Genomic DNA, 20,780 nt, shown 5'->3' on the forward strand with positions numbered 1-20,780 from the left:
AGTGATATGAAAAGATGTTCCAAAGTCTAAAACCCAAGAGTCAACTGGGCTATCAATAGATAAAAGCAATATGTCATTCATCTTTTCAATGACAGCATTTGTAACATTTCTTTTGTTTTTTTTTTTTGGCCTAACATTATTTTTTTATGTGACCTATTTTTTCACAATTCTAATATTCCATATTTCGTTCAACTTTAGAATTACTTTTTCTATTTTTGGACTTTGATCTTCCTCTATTTCGGTTAGAATTTTTACTATTTGTTCTACCTCTATTCTCAAGATTTAAGGCAGAACCTGATGTTGTCACTTTACTCGAGTCATTTATGTGAATTTTTTTAGTAAGAATTCAATCTTTGACATCATTGAATTTTAATTTTGTAATACCAATAGAATTACTAACTATTGCCCTAATGGGTTCCAAATTGTTTAGTAAGGATGTCAAAATAATTAGAGAACAAATCTCATTAGTAAAATCAATTTCAATGAAAGTCAATTAATTAACAATTATATTGAACTTATTGAGATGTAATGCCTCTGAAGCACCTTCTGCCATTTTCAAATGGAATAGTTTTTTCATAAGAAAAACCTTATTGTTTACAATAGGTTTTTCATACATATTAGAGAACACCTTCATCAAATCAACTGTCAATGTCTCTTTGGCTATATTGTGAGCTACGTTCTTTGATAATTTTAGTTGAATAACTCCTAATACTAGTTTGTCAATGAATTTTCAATATTCGTCTAATATATTTTTTAGTTTCGTACCTAGAAATGGTAATTGCAACTTTTTACCGAATAGATAATCTTTCATTTGCATTCTTAAAAAAAAAAGTCTATTTTTATCAAATTTGCTGATTTCATGTGCTACACCTCTTTTGCTGGCCATTGCTTTTAAATCACGAAATTACGGATTGTAAAGTATATGAAATATAGTCTCTTGTGAATAATACTCTCACTAGATAGGTTCTTAGGAAATATTAAAGGGGTCACAATTGGTCCTACTTAAAACTGAATCTTCCTAGATAAAACTTCTAGAATCTTATTTATCCATACCATTAAATTTTTGTAAATGTGAACAATACCATATACATGGATAGTGTCTTATACTTTAATAGTATCACCTGTGACAAAACTTCAGCCTTGTAGCTTTGATACTAGTTGTTGAATATTAAAAATTTATCCCGTAAACCAAAAGTGATAATATATACAAAGAATATTGCATAAAAACACTAAGGTGACGTTTGATTCAAGAGAATCCATAAATTTTTTATTAGAATCTTACTAGTAGATATTTGATTCCAACATTTGGTTCAGAGTAATCAAATTATGGGAGAAAGTGATAAATTTTCAATAGTACCCAAAGTTTCAAATCAAAAACCTATCTTTCCCAGTGGTATTCTAGGATTTCGGGAGAAAAAGTAACATTTTTTCTAAATTTGACCTAAATAAAAAATTATGAAATAGCCGTTACCTTTTTTAAAAATTTATTTGAAAGTGACTACATCTCAGTTGAAGGTTTTGCTGCTAAATTTTTTTATTACAATTAATGGTGTTTTGCATGAAAAAATACCTTAAATAATCATCTTCAAAAACATTAAAATGTATTATTTAAAGCGTTTTTAGTCTAGAAACATTTTAAATAACTTTCTTCAAAAAACATTAAAATGCTGGAGAGAAAGATCAAACCTATAACCTTATAATTAATAGCTATATGCTTAATTGACTGAGCTACTTCAAATTTTTTATATATTTTTTCTTAAATCTTATAAGTAATGAAATTGATTATCTAAGATGTTTTTTTGTCAAAAACGTCTTAAATAATCTCTTTAAAAAAATATTAAAACATTAGAAGGAGGGGTCAAACCAATGACCTTATGGTTAATAGCCATATACTCTAATTGATTAAGTTACTCTAATTTTTTTATATTTTATATTTTAAATCTTTTAAGTAATGAAAGTGATTATTTAAGATATTTTAAGTCAAAAATACCTTAAATAATATCCTTCAAAAAATTGAAAAGTATTATTTAAGGCATTTTTTGTCAAAAATGCTTTAAATAATACCTTTCAAAAAATTGAAAAAGATTATTTAAGACGTTTCTAAATAAAAAATGTCTTAAATAATCTCCTGATATATTTTAAAAAAGATTATTTAAAGTATTTTTGGATAAAAAATACCTCAAATAATTTTTTCATATTTTTTAAAGGGCATTATTTAATGAGTTTTTGGGTCAAAAACATATTAAATAATCCCTTTTTTAAAAAATTAAAAATATTATTTAAAGTATTTTTTAACTAAAAACGTCTTAAATAATCTTCAATATTTTTTATTGATGATATTTTATAAATAAAAATAGTAATCAAATAAAATATTTATCTTATTTTACTGCTAAAGGCATCATTTTTCATTTGGATATTTATTATTAATAAAAACTAACAAAAAGCTATCATTATATATATCAAAGAGATTATAGTAATTATTTAAAAATTAATATATATGTATTTTCTTGAACCAAATAAGTAAATCTAAACATAGAATACCCTAAAATTAAAAAAAAAAATAGATATGTACTTTTTTTATAATCACACTTTCTTTTAAAATTTAAGATTTCGTAAACCAAACACCCCTTAAAAATTGATGATAGTTTACCCTTAATATGATAATTGTATTCACTTTTAAAATTGCTGTAGAAATTTTATTATAATGAAACAAGAAATAACAACGTAGAAGAATTGTCTTTTACTTTCTATATTTTGCACCAACTCTCTTACTCTCTCCATTTCTTCTTTCTTTTACTTCTTACTTGATACTTACATACTAAAACATAAGCCAATGTCTTTTTTACATATGAAATTCAAGCTGACTATTAATTATAATTTTTATCAATCAATCTTCACCTAACTCTTACTAATAATTTATAATTAATGATGATAGTTACAATAATCAATTTTTATTTTCAATAATAAATAAAAGTTGAATTGATTTTCATATCTTGTAACATTATATATATATATGATAATATTAAAGATAAATATATGTTTTGAAAACTAGCATTCGCTTTCAATTTATTGACAACTTTCAAAATATTATTTATTTTAATTCAATTGCCTTACAATTTTATCAAAATATTACTATATATATATATATAGAGAGAGAGAGAGGGAGAGAGAGAGAGAGAGAGAGTTTTTCCAGAAACGTTTGGTTGAAACTTAGTGGCAAGAAGTAAAAAAAGAAAGAAAGTAATAGTCTATCAGGTTGTTTGCTTTTTACTCCTTTCAAATCAATTGAGAGTTGTCAAAAACCTGGATTCCAAAAGGGACCTTGTCAGACAAGACAACGTGGATCATTACTTCCAAACTACGTTAAGACTTATTTTAATAGTGCTGTTGCTAATGTTATTAAAAAAATTTTGGATTAAAAAAATACATTTAAAAAGTTAATAAAAAATTATAATTAAAAATTTTAAATATTTAATATTATTGTAAAAGAATTATATGAGTAATAAAATATATAAAAAATATGCTTAAAATAATAATTTATTAAAAAATAAGATAATATAGTAATTTTTTATCTCAAAATATTTTTTCATAATAAAAATATCTATTGAGTAAATTTTTTTTATTTGAGTTACAAAATCAAAGTTTTAAAATAAAAAATTATATTTTTTAGTATTTAGCATTGAAATTAAATAAAAGATATTTTTTCAACACAAAAGCTACTTCAATAACGATATTAAACTAGACCTAATAAGTATAAATCAACACAACATTAACAGCAGGAGAAACATATACTACCAGTTAATAATTTCTTGTGAACGATATTCATTTAGGTTTTTCAATTACCAAACTTAGAGGTTTGAAAAAAAAAAAGAGACAGATCAGAATGTTAATCTAATTAGGGTTTTCAATTTTGATAACTTTGAAGCTGTTACACCCCGAATCTTTTGCACAAGGATGTAATGTACCTTATAATTTTCCATACCTTCATCTTTTTCTCTTTTGCCGTTTCTGGCTCATTAGGAAGCATCTGGTCACTCTCAGCCTTTTTGGATAAGAATAAAGGCAGCATAATTAGAATTTTAATCGAAATTCATCATAAAATGGTTCGATTTACAAAACTATCAAAGTTTTATGCATTATAGTACATAATCTGCAATTTTCATTTACTTTTTTTATTATTTTTTTCTTTCATCTTTATCCATCTTCACAATAGTTTGCCATTATTAAATAAAACACACTATATATTGATAATGATTTGATGAAACAATCAGTTTTCTTTTCCTGATTGATCAGGACAAAATTAATTAGTTGAACATTATTATAAAGACAATGACCCATTATAGTAAATACTGTCAAAAATGATAATATCCATTTGTTGCCATGGAAAACAACTCTTTTTGTGCATGGCTGAAGGAAATGACCGATTGAACTTCAATTTGAAATCAGATTCCACGCTTAAAGACCAACTCATGGTAAACCAGACTTGAACCTGTAATAAACTGTTAAAAATGCAGTGGAGTAATGGAGCTATTTCATAATTTTTGTTGAGTTATAGCCTTATAGGCCTCCTAGGGCAAATCTAAGTTCCCTGGGCTTATGATTGAGCCAGGGCCCAAAAGTTTTTTAATATCCTTGAAAAACGAAAAAAGGGAGTGCCAATATTGTTGGCCCTATCTTCGGGAAGACCAAGAAATATATTGGGCTGATGTGGTCCAAAATTCTAGGTGTCCTTTGAACGTAACGTTGTTCTCATCATGCCTTTGTTCGTGCCTGCAAGGGCTCATGACAACAACAAAAATCAAAGCTTGTTTGGGCTGTACTCGAGAATTAAATCATAGCCATGGCCCATTGAATAGGAATTGAAGTGCTGTATCTAGTGATGCCTTCGAAATGATTGATTTTTCATGTTTGAATCCCTTTAATCAAGAGAGAAAAAGAAATTAGTTAAAGTGACAGGTTAGATGAAATAATAATGGCTTGGGGAAATTTTCAGCTTTTTGATGATTTTAGTGACCCAAACCAACCAAAATATATTACGTATTTATGAATCAAGCAATAAATAAAATAATAAAAAGAGTGGACTAAGATTATGAAGGTTTTTATTGACTTTGGATGTCCAAAATCCCTAACCTAATCCAGCTATATTGTCGTATGTCAATCATATGTATTTGAGGGACCACGGATCCACTACCACAATGTCCCATCAACATTATATAACAAAACAAATAACAGTGGCTTTCATACTGTGATCTGATCCGTAATTAATTTCGCTTCTCTTCCATGAGAAAAATAATTTTACAAAACACAATATAATTCACCTACTTGCCTAGATCTGGGATTTGGGATTTGGCATTTCTGTTATGTAAATTAATATAAAATTAAATTTAAAGTTTAATTAAATTAGCTTATACAATCAATTCAATTTTACTGAAATTGAAATCCAAATTTGAAATTAGGTGCTTGCATTTTGTAATATATACATTGAAGTCAAGCTATGATTTGCATGACTAAATATTCATGACAAGTGACAAATTAAAGATAATGATGAAATAGGTGTAGAAAAAGAACAAAAAGAAATTATTAGTCCCTTTCGTCACAGCCAAACTAATTTTATCTAACCGTACCAAGCAAAGCAAATAAAATACAGTATATACCACAATTTGAGATGCAAAACATAAAGCAAGAACGGTGCACATTTATTAATATTTGATCAAAATTTGTGAAAGAGAATTCTATCTTTTGCTTCACTGCTTTTGTTAGCCCTTGAAAATAAATTTGGTAATATAAAATATAATATAATAATATTATAAAAATATAATATAAAAAAATAAAAGTGATAGGATTTAAAATTTTAATAATAATTATATAAGTTTAATAAAATTAAAAAATATATTTTATATTTTTATGTCAACATGAACTATAACACATAATTTTATATAAAATATTATATAATTATATAAATTTTAATAATTTATACCATATAAATACATAAATCATCAAATATTCTTGAATCCCATAACCAAGACAAAGATGACAAATGCATCCAGCCATCAAGATCAAGGAAGGGCTATCCTTTGGTTCACATGACCAAAACTTGAAGAAAAAAAAGTTCAATGATTTGCAGGCTTTCAAATTACAATTTAGCAATGGCCAATTTTTAAAAGATTTTTTTAATCACAAATTACTAACCGGAATGAATTTTTTTATTGATTTAGTAAAGTGGGAGAATCTCAACATCACTCTCGAATCAATCTTCTTCTGTACCAAACAATTTGGCCTATCTCAGAGGAAAAAAAAAAGATAAATTTGTTCATGAAGTTGTAATTAATAAAACAAAGTATAGAGCTGTCCCCTCCCCACAACATTCCCTGAGGCCCCACGGGAACCGGTGGCACTTGAAACTTCCATGAGCATAACTGACCAGAGTTTCTTGTTTCTTTAAAAGAAAAAAAAAAAAAGAAAAGAGAGATTGGAATTTGGAATGAAATATTCTTTTTAAAGACCCATGAATGACCAGGAAACCTGGCCTCACTGGAATTTTCCATGCACTGAGGACCCAATTCCCAGGTTTGACTCTCTCCAGTAATTTCTTCTCACTCTTCCCTACTTTAGGTCAAGTGGCCCATGGTATTAATACCATATGGATATAAAATATATAATCTCTTCCTATTTATATATTATTGGTAGATGTGTGTTATATTAATATCTATATCAATTTAATTTGGTTTCAACTTAAGATCAAATTATTAAGGATAAGACTCCAAAGAAAAAAAAAAAGGATGGAGAAATTGTGTAAATTGGATAGGGCAAAATTATCATAACGAGTGCTGTTTTTGTTTGTTTTGTTGAGTAAAGTTTCATGAAATCATGATCATTCTGATTTCATGTGATTTTGCCTCTTTGATTCATGGGTGGATATAAAAGTCTAAAACAGTATTATATGAATTTTTCTTGATTAAGCAACCTTTTCTCGATGCAAGGGACTGTAATAAACTGTGATTAACTCATTTTAGAGTCCTATATCTCTTTAGTTTATGACAAAAATCTCAAAGCCAAGTTGGGCCATCATGAACCATGCCATAGCATGTGCTCGCTTGTTCCCACATGCATGACCTAATAATATCAAGCTTTTGAACAGTCATCACCGTCCACACAAAAAAAAAATTACAAATTTTGCAAATGCAAGTACAGGAGGGTACATGATAGATAAGTCATCAATTGGAATATATGGTCTTGGAAAGAATCCATTCACGTTCTCCCTTGGGCATCATAATCTTTACATATACTACTACTTTTTATATATACATTTTTTCTCTAATAATTAACAACATAAATGCTGAAAATAAAATTAAAAAAAAAAACTCAGTTGGACACCCCAAGAGTTTTATAAACCTAGCTCTCGGTCATCTAAAAGATCATATTTACCACTGTTTAATGGAATAATTCATGTTTATTGAGAGGGAAAATGGGTACTTTTGTTCATCATTGAACTCAAAGTTAGTGGTGTGCCCAAATAAGTGAATAATACGATATATTAAAAAAAAAAAAAAACTAAAATAGAGAGTGAGATATTTGTCTGCACATTGTTTGGTGTGCATAGTTGGCTCGGATTTGATGCTTTGGTCCCCCAAACCCTCTCTCTCTCTCTCTCTCTCTCTCTCTCTCTCTCTCTCTCTTGTTCTCATCACTCAATGCTCAAATGCAGACTACCCTCTAACGTGCGCGTTGCGTTACTTTCATGTTTGCCAATTTGGAATCTCTTGTCCAGACGTGGTGGAATAGTGACCGACTGGAGTGTGGGTGGCTAGTAGGACCCAATTCCCCCGATTCCCATATTTATTTCTACCCCACCGCTAACGGCTGTAGCTCCCTCTCTCTTTCTTATTTCTCCACGTTATATATATAATAGTCTTCCAAAGACAAAAATATCAGCCGATTAAGGCACCCAATGGCCATCTTAATCGAAAAGAAGAGCCAACGACAAATAAATAAGATTTTCATTTCAAATAATAAAGTCCATGTAATTTTGTGGCAAGTAAACAAGAAACGTCAGAGATGCATGGAGATCATTGGTGCGCTGTTCAGGATAACCAGTGGGTGGGTTAAATTGGGGATGTGTCACATCCTTGCCCGCCCCTCATTTTTTTCCAAGTTGACAATTCATTAATTTTTTGTTAGTATATATTAATACTACATGGAATTTTTCAATATATAACTTGTTTAAGATTGTCTTCTGTGATTGTTTTTTCTTTGCCCTTTTCTGTTTGTTTTTCATCCAAGTAAGATTTCCCTAGTTCATCAGTTATTGTTATGTTCTCATTTTGTTCAAACGTATACAAATCTGCTTGAACCGATTTGAAAATAAAATATATTAAACAAAACTCAAGATCACTTTATCACTTAAAAAAAACCCTCTTTCTATATACGTCACAACATTTTGATCCAGGTCAAATAGATACTTATCCCAAAAACTTAACGAATTATATCATATCATTACCTAACTAATTATTATAATTGATAGATTGATTATCACATCAAATTAATTAAAGAGCATGTTTGGAGAATAAGGTTTTCTCTTGTATGGTAATGAGAGTGAGATCCAAGCTTAATTAAGACCTCTCAAATAGGTACATGAGTTATGATTATATACCAAATTAAGGAATCCCCAAAATTAATTAACTACTTTTCCAATGAGAAAATATATATGAAAGGGATGAGATCATTCTTATACCAATATTTTTATGTTTACTTGGGTAATATTAGGTTTTATCTTATTGTATGCAAACAGTCTTGTCTTCAATAAGTTTGAATTAATGTAATATTTTAATGACTAGATATCTTTCTTCCAATTCTCTTTGATGAAATGATTTTTGCGATAAAGTATAAATTTATCGATCTATTTAAGAGTAGTTTAAATTTATTGTTAATTTTTAAATTGATGTGATGTTATCACTATACTTTAAATTAAAAATATTATCATTATATTTAAATTTTAAAATATTATAAATATTGAGTAAAATTTTGCAAAAAAAAAAAAAAAAACACAAAAAAAGTACTCATAATTTACATATGTTATTTTCCAATAGTAACATGGCTAGCAGACAGTTTCAGCTCATAATTAAGTTGTAAATTTTAGTACTTAATTAATCAATATAAAAAAAAATATTTTATTTGATAAAGGAACAGAACCTTACAATTAGAGAAGGGGAGAGGTTGGGGTTGAACCCCAACCTTAGTGTGTTCTTAAGGCTTGGTTGGCCACTAAACCAAGAAGCTAAAGACCCAAAAAAAAGTTTTTGTAAATAGTAAAATGGCAGTAATGTAACATTTACCATAGATCAAAGTTTTTTCTTTAAGAAAAGGGAGACTGCGCAAGAATAATGATGGGGTGTTAGGGAGATGAGAAGATCCCTTGAAATGCTAGAAAATCCAATTGTTCCCTAAGCTTATACTTTGCCTTTTCTTTTATTTTTTCTTCCTTTATACTTATAATTAAGCTGAGCTGCCCACCACATGGCCCTGCTACTCTTGTTTACTCTGACACCATTAGCGGTTTCCTTTTTCTCTTAAAAAACCAACAAAAAGGAAGAAGAATGGAAGTGTTGTGGAACACAGCAAAGAAAGAGCCATCGAGAATAAAGCGTTTTTGAGTCTGAGATCGATATAACAAATTGTTAGAGACTTTCCTTCTTTCCTTCCTTCCTTCCACATGGACCTCCTCTCGTCGCTTTCTCTTGGAATTTTCAAATTCTCTTTAACAATTTGCTTCTATTCCTTTCACTACACACACATACACACACACATATATATATATATATATATCTCTACACAACTCTTTGCTACCACCAAGAGTCATACATTCATCACTAATTGACCGATTGATCGTATATTAATTAAGGTGTAATGATAGTAAAATTTTTGGGGTTTAATTTACTTATGGCCCTCAAATGGAGGAGTAGATTTTTTATTCAACTTTTAACGCCAAACCTAATTGGCGTCATCGATGGCCACATTGTGCATATAATGATGTCCCATCAAAGAGCAAAGACTGCATTGATTTGCGCCATTGGATCAGGGTACAGATTTCTTGTTGATCAAAGTCACCGTACAAAACATAATAATAAATTTTCTCTTTCCTATATGTTTTCAAACTTCATTTTTTTCTTGCCGTAGGTGCATGAAATTTTTATACCTTATTATAGTATACAAAATAATGAAAATATTAATTGGTACTATATATAATAATGATGAAATAAAGTAAAAGAAGTGGGATTTGCTGCTCTATTGGGGAATGGGGCACTAGGGATTCCCTCTCCCTATATACAAAGGAATGTTACGAATAGTGATGTGGAATAGCCTCATGTTCTTTCTTTTCTTGAACTTCTCAAGATTCATTTCTTCTGCTGCTTTACCTCTCTGTCTCTTCTTGGATTTTGAAAATTTGACCTCCATGCATATATTCTCTTTCCTTTTTTTTTTGTAATTTTTTTTTATTTTTAAATTATAGACCAAACCCATCACGTGAAAATTTGATTAACAAATCAAAAATTGTAATGCTAATCACATATACTCTGTATGTCATAGTAGTACTATTTGAACCCCATCAAACAAAGATTCACGTCGTCACCTGCTCTTTGTCTGTTTACCCTTTGTTTCAACGAGTCCTTTGGGAGAAGAAATGTTGAGTAACTGTGAGAAGATGGTTGTCATCTCTTCAACTACTAACGAATGGCCTCAGGTTTTTCACACACACACACACATTCTCTCTCTTTCTTTCTCTCTCTCTCAATCAATTATTAGACCAAACGTGACCCCATTTTTGTTGCTTTGCTTTTGGAAAAGAATATTTATGTTGTGTTGTTATTTTACCCTAAGAACACCTCATTCAACTCTTTCTTTTCGTTTCTTCCTTTTTTTTGTGCCCTTTCGCTGGTTGCAGAATCATATAGATGAGAAAGACTTGATGGCGTCAACAGGTAGGCTTGTGGAGAAACCAAGACAAGAACAACAACCACAACAACATCAACAGCATCAAGCCCTAAAGTGTCCTCGCTGTGATTCTTCAAACACTAAGTTCTGCTACTACAACAACTACAGTTTATCACAGCCAAGACATTTTTGCAAGGCTTGCAAGCGTTATTGGACTAAAGGGGGCACTTTAAGGAATGTTCCTGTGGGTGGTGGATGTCGGAAGAACAAGCGTGTCAAGAGACCTGCTTCAGCTATTGATGGAGCTTCTCCAACTTGTGGTGCAAATCCTAACTCTCCATCTCAGCCTCAAATCGATGTCTCTTCAACCTCAAGTCATCATATCAACCCTTTGTTTTATGGGTTAGCTAATAACCCTTCTGATATTAATCTTCCATTTCCTCGTTTTAATTCAAGAGTTTCAGGTGTCGAAACTGTCACAGGCTATGATCTCCAGCCTCAATTGAATGCTCTTGGATTAGGGTTTTCTTCTGGGACTGTGTCTAGTGATACTGGGGATAGTGATTATCGAAATGGTTTTAATGCAAACCCAACAAATCCACTCCTTTCAAGCTATTCCAATATCTTTGGATCCTCATCTTATAGCACCACCACTACACCGACCATTGCTTCTTTGTTAGCTTCTACTCTTCACCAACACAAATTCATGAATGGATGTACTAAAAATACTCAAGCGCCTAACCATTTCCAAGCCTTAGCACCTTTTCAAGGTCTGCACATGACTGGTAATAGTGAAAATGGGTTAACGATGAAAGATATCAAAGCTGAAGAAGCACAAAGCAGAATGGATTGGATCAATGTACCAAACCATAATCAGCTCGAGCAAATTGGTTTGTCTGATCCTGCGGTTTATTGGAATACAACAAGTGTCGGTGCCTGGCATGATCCAGCAAACATTGGGTCCTCAGTGACTTCTCTGATCTAGCAAAACTAGACTTCTTATTCTTCAAATTATCTCCCTCTTTCTTGGTCTTTTCCTTTTCTAGCTACTTAGTTTCGGTTGATTACTACTGTCGGTAGTGGACTCTATAGTCATAGTAGGGTGGGATTGAAAAGAGGCAAAAAAAAAAAAAAAAGATCTCTAATAAATTAAAGTTGAGTGTCGAAGCATGGATGGGAGAAGATTGGATCGGAGCGATCATGTCAGCTGCAAGAATTCAGCCTATAGTTTTATTATCAAAGGTTGAGAATCCCTATTTGCGCTGAGAGGAACCTCGGATCCTCTTCATCCTCATCGCTGCAGGTATCATCTTTTTCATCAGTCATCAGTCATCATCACCATCTGAAGCTGTGTTGAAGAGAGAGACTTAGCTCCTTTTGCAGCAACTTTTTAGTCCAGTAAGTTTGGCTTCTATTTTGTATGTATATATATTGCATGACATGTTCTCTTTTTTCCCCTAATGTCTTGCTATTATTAGGTTGGGTTTTTGGGGTATATGTTGCAGTCCTCAGTAAAAGATCATGAGAAACTAATTATTTTTTTCCTTTTTTATTTTTATTTTTTACATTTGTTTTTCATTTTGTGGTTTTGGGGGGTTGGGTTAATTGGGTATAATTAATGGTATAGAAGAGAGGGAGATTTGTACCTGCAAACTGCAATGTGCCCACTTATTTACTGTGATTTGTCTGTTTTACAATTTATTGTTCTTGGTGTCACTGCCTCACTAATTTGGTTGCCTTTTGAAATCAAGAAAACTTTCATTACATTTTTAAACCTTAAAGCTGCTGAGCCAATACTGATATCCACAAATTCAGAATATATAGTATATACTAAACAATATATACAGGAATTATATATCAGTTGTATAGGTAATGTATGTACATATATGTTTAATGTAAGACCTGATGAATTTGTCAACCCAAACTAGGAATAGATTGGCTGTTTGTAGTTTTAGGGATATTGGATTTTAGTACCCTGGCTTTAGTGCATGCGCTGCTCATCCCTTGCTGGTTTAGGGAGTACATTCGAGAGAGTAAAGACTGAAAGAAAGAGCTACAGACATTGAGAAACAGTTGAGTTATGGCAGGGATTTTTAGATAAGAGATTTAGGTCCACCCTTGGATTTTAGCAGCTTGGCCTCATCCAAAGAAAATGCCAATTCCCTTGCCACTTTCTCTCTCGGTGTTTGTGTGTTGTTTTGACTACATGTGTTTTGTGTCTGTGAATTTGTGTTAAAAAGGGAAAAGGAAATATCAAAGAATATGGGGACCTATATGTCTCAGAATTAATTAATACTTCCAATAATAATAAAGTAAATGTTAGATTATTTACTCGTAATTACCATGTATTAGCCATTTTTTATTTGTTTTGATATTTGAGGTTGTTAGAAGTTGAAATTTGATCAGTAAAACTAAGAAGTCAGCATGCTATCAACATTTACACATTTGTTACCTTGCATTAACCATATTCGTTTTCCTATCTACATACACACCACTGTAATCTTTTCTAGATTAAAAAAAAATTACTTCCAATTAATGTATTCAATATATTCACAACTAATGCATTTAATGCTAAAATATTTCTTGAATAGCAGTTAGCAAATGCCTCTCTCTCAATTAATTAAAAATCTAAGAAATCATCCCCAGGGAAAAAAAATCCAAGAAATGAGATGTTAAGGTGAACATAGTAGAAGTACACAAAGCAAACTTGAAGTATCATGGAAAGAACTATGCATCATATTCTTGGACTCTAAACCCTACTTTGGTGGTGATATACACTTTAAAAGCTGCAACAAAATCAATACTATAAGATTCTCAACACCTTTTCATAGGAGTACTGCTAATATACTGATTTGCATGCCAAAGAAATTAATGAAATGATAATAGTTGACCTAATGACTTCATTATTAGTATGATTTTTAAATATTTTAAGGTTGTAACGGAATTATGAAAGCATAATTGCATCACAATATCAGTATTAGAAGTTCGTTATTCTGAATTATTAATTACATGCTTTAGATAATCACATCAGCTGAGGGCTTTTCTGGTCACAAAGCCTTGCCTTTTTGTATCTATCTAATAAGACTATGGCTAAATCCTCGGGGAAAAAGTTCAATTACTCCCAAAGAGATACAGATATAAGAATCCTCTTGAAGATAATATGCAAGTGGTTGCTAGTATTACCCAAAAAACTAGGTTTATGTGAATGTTGTGTAGCTGACAAACACTTGATGCATGTATGTCTTAATGCAATTTCAACTAAACTATGGCTCCATTCCCCAATGCCCTAGCTAATTGCCATCTTTATGTATTTGTACTGAAAATAAAGAAATTAAAAAAAGAAAAGATATTAATAGGGCAAAGTACTTAACTTGCTTTGCCGTGTGTGGTATATATATATATATTAGACACAGATTGTGAAAGAAATTTTTTTTCTATATGGAGTAATATAGTACTATCTTTTATACTAAATCAACACGTTTTATTTTCGAGCTAGAGTTTTGATTCTGCTCTTGCACTATCCAACTGACTATTGTCCTGGCCTGGTACAAGTTCAAGGTTTTTAACCCTTAATTCTCTATTGTTCTCGCATATTATAAAAAAAATAGAATGTATTTACTCTATTAAACCATTAAGAAGGGAGAGGTAAATAGATATATATTGTGTGACAGTGGTAGAGGTGATGGAGAAACCATGCACCTGTGGCTAGTAACATGTTCAATTCAATTATAAAGGAAGTGGCCAAACGACAGCAAAAGATCCTGAAGGTGACGGAGAGGAAGCCATTGGCGGGCCCTAATTGGCTTAACTTGGGAATTTTGTAGTGCCCTTGACAAGATGAGAGTTAATTAAATTATGGAACTAGACCCTCCTTACAAAGGGTAACAAGCAATTAGTAAATTGTTGTTTCGAGTCTGGTACTCTGGTCTGTTTAGTAAAAACTTACCATGAGTTTAGCAAAATCTTTCAGAAAACATTGATTGTGCTTTGCGGCAAATGTGAAAGTAACTACTGATCGATGCATGGTGAAATAATAGTCCGCCAAATGAGGAAAAAAGGGAAACATTCCAACATCAGATTTCTTGCGTTAAATGACCTTCAGCACCATACGTACTCTTCACCCACCGTGCGATCACATTAACGGTTTAAATACATGCAACTTCATAAATACTGCATTTATGTCGCATTTGTATCGCACAAAATTGACGAGCAATTTGAAAGCACAATGAAGATCAAGCATAAATATATGCATAAAATATAGATCAAGATTACGTGAAGCAAAAACAACATTTGAGTATATGTAATTTCATAAATAGCCTAACAACCCTTGATTTTCAACAATTAAGATTGAGTAATTTCTTACACAAAAGTGTAGTTTGTCCAAATTAACTTGAAAAAAAAAAGTGGGACTGCTACCAAATTATTTCTCTGTTTTTAGCAAGGGCAGATTATTGAAAAGACAAATGCGTCGGAATCAAGTTAGCATGATTCGAAGTACTCAATGATCTCCCATTTGATGTAACTCCCAAAAGAGGCTTATCCAATTTGATGTACGGTACAAATTAGAACGGTGCGTCAAGTAATAAAAAGCCTAAGAAATTCATCAGAATCATTTTTATCTACCATACTATATAGTCGGCTGAGCCATTGCCTATAGACTGATGTAGGCTCTGGGAAAGAATGAGCGGGAGTGCTGCTGCTGCTGCTGGCGGGCTGGGCGTCCCAATTGTCCAATTGCTTTCATTGATAACTTGTAGCATACGTTAGGTGTACTGAGTGTCCAGAGCTTGTCCGGGGGGACCAAGTTCGTCTTTTACTACTCCTATCAGCTTAAATTTATTTCAGTTTTATATTTACTTATTACATGTTTCAGAATCCTCAAACTGACAAAACCCCGATCAATAATCCATGAAAAAGCAGCTGACTGTTCGTGGTTGAGCCCATCTTTGCATTAATTCCATGTTACCATACCTCGGCTCTCGAGTTGTAACTTGTAACCCAGTATTTAAAGCTTGAAAGAATGATTAATATATGAAGGGTGAAATGAAGGGAAACAGTAGCAAAGACGAAACGCAAAATATGCCCAAACTTTTATCATATTGGGTCATGCAATTTGGGCTTTTCTTAAACTATAATCTACTGTAGGCTTAGTAATGGCCGAATCTTGAATCAAACAAATACACCCTCATCTCAATTGAGTCTCTTAAGATGAAAACTTATGCGAAAAAAAAAAAAAATGAGTTTCTTCTTTTTGACCATTAAACAGTTGGTCTCAAAACCTTTTCCTTAAATAATCTTTTCCATGGCTCAATAGTTTGCAACAAATAATTTCCTTTGTGTTGCTATCACACACGCTTTACCATCTGACATAATTAGGAGACAATTAGACAAAGGATCTCACTCAATTACGCCAAGTTTGGCATTGACAATGAGAGTTCACAAATTTTATTACTAAAGAATTAAAAAAATCCAAATCAGTCTCAATTAAAAGGTTCTAAAATCCACCAACTACATTACCATATAGTAATAATTTAATTTAATTTTATCGAATATTGTATTGCAAGCCTGACCAAATCATTCTTTTGGAAGCCATAGGGAAGAGGACAAGTAGCCCAATACTAGGAAAATTATGGGCAGGACATGAGCAGTAGTTGGGGAATGAATTTAATTATGAGAGAAACTGTGCTCTCATACTCGTCTCCACGCAACTTGAGAGAATATATAACGACTAAGGCAAGAATGCGTGTGGGGAGAGTCGAAAATTTTGGGTCGTAATATTATGGCGTCAACCCTTCATTTCCAAGCAAACCCCAAATATTGAAAAGGATTTATGAAATTTCTTGTTGAATTTCAGTCAACCTTACATTCAAAAACATCAACAAGGATTATGGATTTTGTTATCTTACACAATATCACAGCTTTTGCCAAAAGTAAGGAGGGCTATCAATCCTTTTTATTTTTGGGTACAAAAAGGGTATATTATATTTCACATGTCACTCTTAATATATCATGATTATGAGAGCATTTCAATTACAATTTTTTTATTATAATATTATAGTTATTCAATTATAATTAAAAATTATGTGAGAGATTATTTATAAGAATAGATTTCACATAATATTTTGATAGAACATTTGTAACTCCAAATTTTAATTAGTTAATTGTAATATAATTATTATATCTAATATGCTTCATATAAAACCCACTACAATATATTATCTATTTTAAAATCTATCCTGCAATTATAAAAACAGAATAATAAAAGATAAATACACTTATAAATCACAATTCAAATTTTGTTATTAACGATGTGGGATCCTTTTCCCCTAAATAGAAACACTAATGAAATAAAGTTTTGACAAGAATGTGTCTGCTTCAACAATTTATATCCAAAAAGAAAAAGAGAAGTCATGACAAAGGCAAAGAAAAATTGTCTTTAGAGATACGTTTGAGTTTGACTGTTTAATTTGTAGACTTAGAAATGAAAATGGAGTGTATATGTATAAGATGAGAATAAGTGAGGGGAATATTTTTCAACAAAGAAAATATTTCGATTTTTTACAGTACTTTTGGTCAAATAATTACTTGCTGGTTGGCATCGCTGTATTGGAGCACTAGAAAAGTTTGTAACCCAATCCTAACATATTTCTGTCTATGATTGAGCAATTTCCAGCAAAATCACAATATATATATATATATATATATATATAGAAAGTTCTCTGACCTACATGTTTGAACTTTTTTATTTTTTTTTTTTCAAAATAAGAAAAAAATTCCAGCCGTGGGAGTTTTAAGAAAATTTGACCCATTGAATTCTTGAAGTACTATATCTTAACTAAGTTCTAATTTATGACTATTAATTTGTAAGTCAACTATTTAGTAAAAATGGCTTCCACAAATGGCGAAAAGGAAAAGCTTGGGGGTAATGTTTCTAGAACCAAAATTTATTGTGCAAATGTTCTAGCTAGGATGGATAGGGAGGGGACCAAACCCAAGGGCCTTAATTTATTGGCGCATGTTTGTGACTTGGGGGGTGTAAAGCAATTACCCATTGATTTGATTTACGCGGGACGGAGGGTACATGCATGAACCAGCATTAACCTAATTTGCCAAACTGATCGAACAAGTTGTCTGCTGATCAGCCTCGGGCCAGGCCACAGTGTCTCTTCTCTTTAGTACCCTTCATTGGTAAGTTATCCTTCTCGATTCTTCATTTAAGGAAAAAGCCTTAGCTTCAACCTAAAGACAAGAAAATGTAACGCTTTCTTTTAAACTTCATATGCAAAGAATGTAATTTAATTACACAATAGGTGATAGTGTTTTTGTTTCTCATTGATCTCAAAATATTCTTTCCTAAAGTTTAACTTTGAAATGGAAAGTAATACTTAGTGATATACTTTGACCTTATTAAGTTATTCTCAATTGAAAGTAACCTTTCTATCTTTTAGGCATTTACACCATTATCTCCATTTTTATCATTTATGTATGTAAAGTAGACTTAGTAATTGTGAAATATATTTCTACTATTATAATGTAACATCGATCTAAAAATAAAATGGGGGTATATGTATGAATATGAAGAAAATGTTGTCTGTGAAAGTGCTTGTGACATTGGCCTGTCTTCCTTTCTTTTATCAGTAAAGATAGCCACAACTATGACATAGCACAGCAAGCTGTTTGCTGACCAAAATGATCATAATTCACAGGGAAAAGGCTAGTCCACTAAGACTTTTTGTCCTTGAAGTTGAACAACAAAACCGACTGACCAAATGATGGGGGAATGGGGCCTTTGAGTCCCATACCGACGGGATGTTTGATATGAAGTGGAGAAACCCACTAATGCAGGGTAATAATATATTTGTTTTTCAAAAAAATAAAAGGTGAAAAGAAATTGGGGCCCTAAAGGGCCAGATGAAGTACTCGACATCATGGAAATGTTGATGTGGTGTTAAAGCTGGACACTGGATCGTTCCTTCATGCATTTGTCACCAAAAACCCCTTTTAAAAGGGATTCGGCAAAACAACAAAGAAAGATGAGTGAAAAAAGATGATCCCCTCTATCTTTCATCTCTGCGCCCATGCCATGAAATGCTTTTGTCATCGAATGAACTGCAAAGTTAGCCGCCCAATGCCCACCATAGACAGTTTCTTAGAAACCTCCTATGACCTCGACGTGAAATGTCTGCTAGGAAAAATACCATATCTTTATTATTATTATTATTCACCGAGGAACTGTATGTACGTCTTGAACAATTTCTTAACATGAATTTGAGTTTATGGTCTCATCATATTTTTAATAAAAATATTTGATAAAATGTATAGTATATGGACAAATTGGTGCAAATTAAAGATGTTGTCTAGCTTCTAATAGTACCTTATACCTAAATTAGTTATAAAAGTGCATTGGATTTTTTTTTTTATTGTAAGTTTTAATTTTTAATAATTTACGAGAGAGAACTTCTTGCATACATAATATACTATTTTTATTTCACATAAAAATTTTAAAATTTAAATTTTAATACTTATAAATTTTATTTTAAATTATGATCTATTTTATGAAAAAAATTATGATTACAAGTGTTAAAATTTTAATTATTTAGTAGTAATATAAATTACAGATCAAGTAAAAGTTGATTACCCGCAACGGAGAAAAGGAGAAGAACAAAAAGAGCACTTTCACACGTACACCTTGCCACTACTCACGTTCACTAACTAAATTGCACATTATGAAGAGTTATCACCACTATAAAAATAAAAAATAAAAAAATCAATCCTAATTATTACTTTGACTTTCAAAACGAGATAACGCTTCAACCAGAAACTCCATGGACAAGTGTAATGATGTCACATGGACTACATGTTGGTCGAGGCTGATCCGTTACAAGAAATTATAGGATCTAAATTTTGAAAAGTAAAAGAAATTAAAAAAAAAAAAGTTAATCATAAATCAGTTCCTGAGTAATGTATTTGAGCCCGGAGCTGGTCACATTATGGTTTGAATAATCTACAAGTTATTTGTCAACAAATTGGTTTGAATATGAGTCCTTTTCGGCTTCTCGCCATTGATCTTTGCTACTTTATTAATTACTTTAATATAAGAACTAAATTTCTTAATTAATTATTAATATAAATTATTAAAATTAATTTAAGCTAATAGGAAAAGCATTTACTTTTCTCTTGTTTATGCTTCAAGGAATCGTTAAGAAATGTGATATTGCAATGACATAAAAAGTTCAACTACCACCTATTTCTCGTCCTAATATTGAATGATAGCAACTAGCTATAGAGTCTTAGAGATGACAATCTTTGCACCAATTATGTCCAATTTCAATGAAAATGGGGTCAGATTAGAGGTGAGCCACTGAGCCGTGGAACTTTAAATTATAAATATAAACATGAGAGCAATTATTCTTCTTATTTCTTCATATATATATATATATATATATATAGCTTAGTGGGATTAAAAATCTTGTTCAGGATTGTCAAGTTGGGCAATACTAGCTATAATTTCATTGATATTTATTTCTAGTAATTGATCAGATTATCAAATACATTTGCATTTGTTAACCAAAAATTTACATTAATTCGGACGAATGTACTCGACTCTTTTGTACATCGTAATTTAATCCGGCTTATTTAATTATTTTTGCTACTAAGATTTAAGTACGGCTTAATTCAGTTACAATAGGCCCAAAATGGTTGTCAAATCAACGTACAATTTTCATTTCTAAAATTGGCCGAACAAAACAATATTGGAAGGGTAGTGTGGTGGAGAATTTAATATAATGGATTAGTAATGGGGTGAGGTAACCTAGCTTTAGCTCCCCGTGGTGAATGGTGATGCAATCTCT

At 31.2% G+C, this 20,780-nt stretch overlaps 1 protein-coding gene across 3 annotated transcripts; it reads left to right on the plus strand.

Moving 5' to 3' along the window:
• Positions 1–10,352: 10,352 nt before the first annotated feature.
• Positions 10,353–14,887, plus strand: LOC111318734 (dof zinc finger protein DOF1.4-like). 3 transcript variants are annotated; one of them, XR_016334253.1, is made up of 3 exons: positions 10,612–10,738; positions 10,940–12,327; positions 14,601–14,887. XR_016334253.1 is itself a non-coding variant. In XM_089755650.1 (2 exons), exons 1-2 carry the CDS (start codon positions 10,679–10,681, stop codon positions 11,912–11,914), a joined length of 1,035 nt encoding a protein of 344 aa, XP_089611776.1. In that variant the 5' UTR covers positions 10,353–10,678; the 3' UTR covers positions 11,915–12,626. The 3 variants fall into 3 exon arrangements, 1 of the variants encoding a protein (XP_089611776.1); XM_089755650.1 differs by lacking the exon at positions 14,601–14,887 and having other exon boundaries at positions 10,353–10,738; positions 10,940–12,626; XR_016334252.1 differs by lacking the exon at positions 10,612–10,738 and having other exon boundaries at positions 10,805–12,327.
• Positions 14,888–20,780: the final 5,893 nt, after the last annotated feature.

The sequence above is a fragment of the Durio zibethinus genome, chromosome 26, assembly GCF_047325235.1.
Source record: "Durio zibethinus cultivar Kanyao isolate XHJ-2024 chromosome 26, ASM4732523v1, whole genome shotgun sequence".
In the NCBI taxonomy this organism is placed as follows: domain Eukaryota; kingdom Viridiplantae; phylum Streptophyta; class Magnoliopsida; order Malvales; family Malvaceae; genus Durio; species Durio zibethinus.